General features: G+C 40.9%; 1 protein-coding gene across 3 annotated transcripts; it reads right to left on the bottom strand.

Moving 5' to 3' along the window:
• Positions 1 to 1,896: 1,896 nt before the first annotated feature.
• LOC123170041 (RNA-binding protein 25) lies at positions 1,897 to 7,692 on the bottom strand. 3 transcript variants are annotated; one of them, XM_044587887.1, is made up of 9 exons: positions 7,225 to 7,454; positions 6,840 to 6,948; positions 6,486 to 6,733; positions 6,007 to 6,260; positions 5,719 to 5,871; positions 4,166 to 4,562; positions 3,447 to 4,094; positions 2,796 to 3,370; positions 1,897 to 2,323 (listed from the first exon to the last, which is right to left on the bottom strand). In XM_044587887.1, the coding sequence occupies exons 4-9, from the start codon at positions 6,229 to 6,231 to the stop codon at positions 2,072 to 2,074; spliced, it is 2,250 nt and encodes a 749-aa protein (XP_044443822.1). In that variant the 5' UTR covers positions 6,232 to 6,260; positions 6,486 to 6,733; positions 6,840 to 6,948; positions 7,225 to 7,454; the 3' UTR covers positions 1,897 to 2,071. The 3 variants fall into 3 exon arrangements, with proteins under 3 accessions (XP_044443822.1, XP_044443820.1, XP_044443819.1); XM_044587885.1 differs by having other exon boundaries at positions 6,007 to 6,733; XM_044587884.1 differs by lacking the exons at positions 6,486 to 6,733; positions 6,840 to 6,948 and having other exon boundaries at positions 7,225 to 7,692.
• Positions 7,693 to 8,185: the final 493 nt, after the last annotated feature.

The raw sequence follows: 8,185 nt of genomic DNA, 5'->3' as shown, positions 1-8,185 counted from the left end.
AAGATCACCTTGCCCAAGCATAACATGTTTTCTATCCTTATCGTCAGCAAGTTTGTATTTAGCATTCATAAGCTCAATGTTTTCTTAGTTAATTCATGAATTTTTAATAGCAATTCAGCACGTTGTTTAATGTCAAAATTATCTTTCTCCGAAGATGGAAGAGGCAATAAATCAATGGGTGCACGAGGTAGAAAACTGTACACAATTTCAAAAGGACACATCATAGTGGTAGAATGCAGCGAATGATTATAAGCAATTCAATGTGGGGAAGACATTCTTCCCACATTTTTAGATTATTCTTTGGAACAACCTTAAGCATAGTAGACAATGTTTTATTGACTACTTCAGTTTGTCCCATCAATTTGTGGGTGACATGTAGTACTAAAAAGCAGTTTAGTCTCCAAATTAGCCCATAGGCATCTCCAAAAATGGCTAAGAAATTTAGTATCAAGATCTAAAATAAATAGTATTCAGCACACCATGCAAGCGAATAATTTCACGAAATAAAAAATCAGCAAATTAGCAGCAGCATCGCTTTTATGACATGGTATAAAGTGTGCTATTTTCAAAATTCTGTCCATGACAACGAATATGTTATCCCTCCCATTCTTTGTTCAAGGTAAACCTAAAACAAAGTCCATGGATATGTCCTCCCATGAAACACTAGGTATCATACAAAGGCATATATAAACTAGAGGATTAGGTCGTGACTTAGCTTTTTGACATGCAGTGCAGCGAGCAACAAAATGATCAACTTTCCGTTTCATTTTGGCCAAAAGAAATGTGTAGCAAATATAGCCTCCATCTTCTTCACGCCAAAGTGTCCCATTGATCTTCCTCCATGCGCCTCCTGCAACAATAAAAGATGAACAAAGCTAGCTGGAATGCAAATTGTTAGCACAGAACACAAAACAATCATTTGACGAACTTGTTCCATGTTCTTCCATCTTTAAAATCCTGCAATACATCTTTAAATTCAGTACCATGCACATATTGATCTTTGATGGTCTCCAAATCAAATATTTTAAAATCAAGTTATGAAAGCATAGTATATAGACGAGACATGCATCAACAATACCATTTCTATATCTTTCTTGTGTCCAATGACACAAAGAAAAATCCCAATAAATTCAACCCATTTAGCATGTGTACAGTTCAGTTTTGCTTGACTTTTAATATGTTTTCAAAGATTCATGATCAAAATGACAGATTCTTTAGGTCACAAATAATATTGTCAAGTTTCTAAAGTCCAAACAAGAGCATGCGATTATCATAAGTAGAATAGGAATATTGAATCTCTATTCAATGTGGTGGCTTGATTTTACTCAGCTCTCAATACTCACCCTAGAATAGAATACTACAATTGCAAACACAAGGCGAAGAAGTTAGATTTCTCATAGGTATATTCAATGTGGTGGCTTCATTTTACTCAGCTCTCAATACTCACCCTAGAATAAAATACTACAATTGCGAACACTAGGTAAAGAAGTTAGATTTCTTACACGAAATATATGATGATATATTCAATGTGGTGGCTTCATTTTACTCAGCTCGCAATACTCACCCTATAATAGAATACCACAATTGCAAACACAAGGCGAAGAAGTTAGATTTCTTATAGGAAATTTACATGAATTTTGAGTGGAACAGTCCAGAAAATATTTCTCCAACCAGGTGCTCTCTGTTTTTTTTTCTCCACGGTTTTGTTGAAGTAAAACAAGTACACTTTCAAAGTCTCATGAAAATTTTCACCATGTACATCATGTGCAAAGAAAATCAAGTTGGTACAGATTGAATGAGTAAATGTACTCTTATCACTATAACACATTCTACAATCACCTGTTGGAACTTGGAAACAATAAAAGGGCGCAAGACGCAGCAATTTCAGATCAAATATTGAGCATCAACAGTTTATGTATACATTTCTAAAATAGACATCAGAACATATGGGAACCAGTAATTCGATCTCACTCAAATGTTTACAGCAGCTGTCTTACAACATAAGCTTAGAAGTAAGAAAACAGTTGCAGACAAAAAGCAGAAAATGTTATACAAGACAGTTGCCTCAACTTCAAGCCTTCCCTCTTACTGATAGTCCTGCTTCAACTTTCTTAATTTCAAATATTAGCATCCTCCACATCTTAAGGACAAACATTTCAGCCTCGACGTCCAAAATTGACTGTAGGAGCTCCAGCATTTTCGCTGCATGGACATGATCTTTGGTGCACGAGACAATATATTCCACCAAAGTCGATTCCTCCTCACCAAGAAATTCGATTATCTTTTTCGAGATCCAAGGCCTCATTCTATCATGCAACTCATGCTGACACAAAAGAACAATGATGTTAGTGTTGAATACAACCACACCGCAAACACAACAGGGAAAGCAAAATCAAATATTTCAGAGTAAAAACCATCTGACACACCTCTACACTTGTGTACCCAACATATGGTGCCTCTCAGATCAAATTGTGAATTATGCACATTAACCGGAATGAAAATAATAACAGGTTTAACATTATACTAATGAAATAATTATGTGGTGGATCTCGTATCTGTTCAGGAAAATATATCTTCAGATCTGCAATGGTTTGAGCACTACATCGTGTGTGTTTTTCTTTTCGTAACCACTGGCAAACATACTTAAACTGCTTCCATAAAGACCTCACAGAACATCAAAGAAATAACATGCATGCACAAAGATATGACATAAAAATAACTTGAAATGGGTGAAGAAACAAAACATTACCCAACTTTTGAGTACTGAAAATACAAGGTCAAGAAAAATAATTCACCTTCTCATATATTGCCCAATTAATATCATAGGAAAAAAGCTCTTCCTTTGTCCTCGGAATCATGTCAATCAATTGTTTTGCATCCAAAACTTTCTTGTTCTCTAACTTGGGCTTATCATTGTCTCGATCATGCATCATTTCTCTTCTGTCATCACCAAGACGTGCACCATCTTCATCATTTCGACTCTTATCCCTTAGGGTCGATCTATCAATGGCTCTCCTACTCCTTTCGGTTTCAGGCTGCTCTTCCTTTTGATTAGATACCAAGATGCGCTTAGCAAACTCAGCAGCTGCTACAATATTATTGGGTTGATCAGAATAAGAATCCGCCTCCACAGCTTGCAATTCCTCAGTGGAGTAATCAATAGGTACTAAAGGTCTTATCCGTTTATCCTTATTATCATCGTCATCCTCTTCAGCAAAAACTGATGGAACAGATGTCCGTTTACCAGAGCCAATCAAACCAAAACCCAACTTTTTTGCTGGAGCATTGATATTTTGTTTGATATCTAGAATTTGACCAGGTACCATACTTGCTTCATCACCGTTACAGTCCTTATGAGTTTTGCCATCATCTGTACAATGGATGCAAAAATGTTGGAACTAGAATGTAGCTAATGTGATAAACTTTGTGAGGAAATATTTACTTACCTGCATCAACACCATTAGCACTGCTGACAACATTATCATCATCTGAAACAATCGGCTTGTTTGGTGCATCTGCTTCCTTCCCGTCATCACCATCAACCTCCATAAATATAGCAGACTCTGCCGCAGCTGCTTCATCTGCCTGCTGTTGCAGCTCTATTGCACGCCTCCTTGCTTCAGCAATTTCCTGTTCCTCTTTTAATTTGTCCGCCAAGTCTTCCTGCTTTTCGCGTTGCCTCCGCCTTTTCCTCTCTTCAAGTGTGTTACTGTTCCTTCGTCTTCTTTTCCTCGAATCCTCTTCGTCGCTTTCATCTTCCTGCTTCATGATCTCCCTTTTGCGTTCACGTTCTTTTTCCTTCTCACGGTCCTTCTCGTATTGTCTTTGATATTCTTTATCTCTCTCCCTGGATTCCCACTCTTTAAGGTGATCTTTGTACAGCCTTTCCACTTCTCTATGCTTGAGTTCCTTATCTCTATCCCTCCTGACTCTTTCTCGCTCACGCTCACGCTCATATCTTTGAAGTTCTTTTTCCTTTTCCTGCTTCTCCTTATCATGCTCTTTATCTTTCCTCCTATCAAGAGAGTCATTTTCTGTCTTTTCAGTTTCACCAACTGTCCTTTTGTCAACACAATCATCATTATCTTCAGAATCTGCAGCAGTGATGAAATACATATTATTCAAATGCAAATTTGGCCAAAAAACTATTACCATTATTCCATACCAGTCATTGCCATGTCGACAACAGACTCCCCGTTATTATGTTTGGATGAGATGTCAGCAGATGGTTGAACCGGCAGGGGTGGTGGTGGCGGCGGCAGGGGTCGAGTCTTTAACCACTCTTCAATAATACTGTTTATTAGTTCTGCAGCAGCCTTATCAGCCTCAGAATCTTCATTTGTAACAATCCCAAATTTCTTGGTGTTTTCTTCACTATCCTTATCTCCGGAATCTTCTGTTTCATCTGTTTTACCAGAAACAAGCTTCAATGATTCATTTTCAGCAACAGCAGAAGTCCCATCCCCACCTTCATGTTCCTCCTTTTTGGTGTTCTCATGTACCTTCTTCTTTTCTTCAACATGTTTCTTCAGGTACTCTTTGGTGGCATCATTAATATTAACCTTGCATTGAAATAAAATATAAGGAGAGTTCAAAAAATATATAGGGAGGCATAATAACATTATCATTACTTTTGAGAGAACATACGGAAGATTTAGACATATATTTAACAGGCAACACAAAAAGTGTCTAACCATGCCAATTGGGGAAAAAAATATCTTGATGGCCTCCTTGAAATGTGATTAGACTACATCATGCAGGATTTTCAAAGTAAACATATTCCTTAAGCAATCCTTGATAAAAAAAACTGCAGGCCAATTCAAATGCTGGTTGAACACGGCACTAGCACAGAAATAAACTGTAACAATCAAATGGAGGGGTCCTTTACAAGTTCTGCCTATGCACACAGTAACAGATAATTCAATGACTGAACAATGGTACACAAGAAAGGTTAGGGTAGGTGTTTTTCACACCAAACAACCAAGAAATTTAATTGGTCTATCTGCTACCACTTGAATGTTGGGTAGCGTATCTCACCTATGGACAAAAGCATCTATTGTGTCGGTACAATGTCTAAAAACATGCACATGATGGTAAAACAAGCATTCTATGACTAGGATGCCTTCAGGCTACAAGGTTTCAAAAATTAATCCCTAATACCCTAACACAACGTCATGGAAGCAAAAGGAAAGTATTATTCTAATCCTTCGGCACAGGGTTCCAGTACATAAGAATTAAGCTTTGTGAATTAGAATTTGTGGGCCCTCATTTTCCATCAATCCAACAGGTGAAACATATTTTTACATATTGGTCTGGAGCCAACATGTGAGCGACAAAGACATAAAAATTCAATAAGTTCCCTTTGGTTGTACATGGAACATGCAAGTTACTAAGAATCAGTTTACAAACAGTTGTCAGCTTTTACAAAAAAGAGTTTGTTAGAAACAACTGATGTCCTATTATTAGGTTATATGCAGGTCCTATCCTTCCGAATGAAATTACATTTTAGTTCCCATATTTATCAAATCCACCGATTCCACAATCATAAGAAATATGTAACAATTTGTTACAAAAAAGAGTTTGTTAGAAACAACTGATGTCCGATTATTAGGTTATATGCAGGTCCTTATCCTTCCGAATGAAATTACATTTTAGTTCCCATATTTATCAAATCCACCGATTCCACAATCATGAGAAATATGTAAGAATGATGCATACCACCAGTTCTTGCCCATCAATGCTCAATTTGTTCAGCAACCGCGTCGCACGAAGGATGCCTTCAGCAGATTCAAACTCACAAAAGCCAAACGCTACTGGTTTGCCATTACTTGGATTTTGGGTGCGCTTCCAACTCTTGACAGGTCCACAAATCTGAAGATGGGAAAACATTCAAACACACATGCTAAAAGCATTTGATGGCATAAACAGAAAAGCTGACTAAAGTATGTACAAGTCGACATTGCCATGTTAATATACTACAAAAATAATAGGGAAAAGGTGATATACCCGAAGAAGTGAAAGAAGCAAACCATTGTCCACTGTTGGGGCGATCTTCCCGACATAAACTGCAGTTGGTGGTTTGTCAACGGGTGTGACAGCTGGAGCAGGCGGTCTGGCAGGAGGGGCTACCATAGGAGGAGCACCACGAATTCCAGGAATTGTTGCTGGCCGTTGAATTTGCACAACACCAACAGGAGGCATTGGGCGTGGAGGAAAACATGGACGCATCATAGTATATGGTCCAGCAAAACGATGCACACCTGAAGAGAGAAACAAACAAACATCTATGCTGCCACATTAGTAACAGTCCAGAAAACAGAGCATACACTAATCCTTTAAAAATATGTAAGCTAGCATAAGACAAGGAAAGAAGAGCAGCACTAGATAAGCAGGTATCTTGCATATTCAGAATAACCGGGATGAACATCGACAGAAAAACAATATTATTTTCAAATAAAATAAGAACTAGGGAAAGCTAACCTTACCTCTTAGCGCCCATTAGGCAGGATAACGTACTTGTATTGGTTATTTGCAAAACTTGGGATAGCTCACACCATTGCATTGCACTACTCAAGATATAAAAGCTTAAGCAAATGTGTCACTCACTCTAAACTTCTTATTAACGATAAAAGTAATTCAAACCAAATTAAGCAAGAAATACTTGACATGAAATTAAGCGACAAGAAATCATGGTACCTTAGCCCATTTTTTGAACAACCCATTGTCGAAGGATCTAAGTACATACAGAAACCGAGCCTAATTAAACGGCAAGCTAAAGCATTTAAATCAATTTCACACAATTTAAATATAACCAGTTCAAATTCAAACATTCAGCATACCACATGCAGTGAGGGAGAAAATGATCTGTTATAGCTTCAGTTAGAGCAGCAGAATCAAACATGAGCCGGGACCTCTCGCTGAAGGGAGTAACGGCCGGCACGACCACCGCTGTAGCAGAGAAATACCCTGTCATCGTTATCAAGCGAGGGGATGCCAGTTGCTCTAAACACTACTGTAAATCACTAGCATCAGGCGCATCCCACCTCTAAACCCTAATCCCAGATCCTACCCGCGCGTTAAAGACATATCCAGTCGATTCCACCAGATTTCCTACAGCACAGCACATGGAACGTCTGGAGATTTCCCAGGCACAATCCGGCGGAAGCATAAATCTATTGTCATTCAATCGTATAAGCCTAGAGATGGATGGAGAACAGGACCCACCGGGAGGAACGGCGACGCCCGGCTGCTGCATGTACGGACCCGGCTGGGGCGCGTACATGGTCGGCGGACGCATCACGTGGTGCACGCCTGGCGGCTGCATCGGCTGTCCCATCAGGTAGCCCGGATTACGTATAGCACCGTACTGCTGCACCTGCGGCGGGGGCGGTGCACCCAGCGGCCGGAAGGAAGGGGCGAAGGATACCGGAGCAGGGGGCATCGGCGGCAGGACGACCGGAGGGGCGGGGGCGGGGGCGGGGGCGGGGTTAGGGTTAGGGCTTGACATCGTGGGGTTGGAGGCCGGGGGATTAGGGGTTGCCGGGTTCGGCGGGGTGGACGTGGCGGTGGCCTGAGGAGGGGTTGCCGTGTTTGGAGGAGTGGACGGCGGGGGGTCGAGGTTGTCGGGGGTAGGCGCCACGGCCGCCATGGTTGGGAGAGGAGCAGCCGAGCTGTCGATTGGGGGTTGATGGGGCTCGTTCACGGCGAGGAGTCTGATGCCGTCGTGATGTGTGGGTTGACGCAGGAACCGTTGGGACGAACAGGCCCGTGAAACTGGCCCGGTCGGTGACGTTTCGCTGACAACCGGGAGACGCGTTTTGCGCAAATAGAACTCCCGACTGGGCCGGCCCATTGGGTTTGACCGATACTGTAGGGCGCGGTTGAGAAAATATGTTAACATGTATAAAAAAATGTTTCACCCTCAAAAAAACATGTATAAAAAATGTAGAATATACGAAGTATAAAAAATGTACACATCAAAGCTGGGTATGTTTACAAGTCAGGCAAAGCGTTTTTCTTCTCGTAGGAGGCGATATCCAAGGCGACTAGGGTTTAGCCGGCCCGCCGGCAGTCGCCTACGCAGTGGCGGCGTGTGCGCCGGTCTCTCTTTTCCATGACGGCGCCAGAGGTGCTGTCGCTGGTATCTCGTTCTCTGCTGCGAGTCTCCTGGTGCTTGTACCCAGGT

This window comes from Triticum aestivum, chromosome 7D, assembly GCF_018294505.1.
Source record: "Triticum aestivum cultivar Chinese Spring chromosome 7D, IWGSC CS RefSeq v2.1, whole genome shotgun sequence".
Taxonomy (NCBI): Eukaryota; Viridiplantae; Streptophyta; class Magnoliopsida; order Poales; family Poaceae; genus Triticum; species Triticum aestivum.
This window is presented reverse-complemented; position numbering and strand designations above follow the sequence as displayed.

What these genes read in the sequence shown, in the direction of transcription:
- LOC123170041 (XM_044587884.1), bottom strand. Translation starts at nt 7,648, where the DNA reads ATGGCGGCCGTGGCGCCTACCCCCGACAACCTCGACCCCCCGCCGTCC. An exon ending in TGCTTCTTTCACTTCTTCGG is followed by an intron (nt 5,872 to 6,006) that starts GTATATCACCTT and finishes TCCCATCTTCAG; the next exon opens with ATTTGTGGACCTGTCAAGAG. An exon ending in TGTCGACATGGCAATGACTG is followed by an intron (nt 4,095 to 4,165) that starts GTATGGAATAAT and finishes TCACTGCTGCAG; the next exon opens with ATTCTGAAGATAATGATGAT.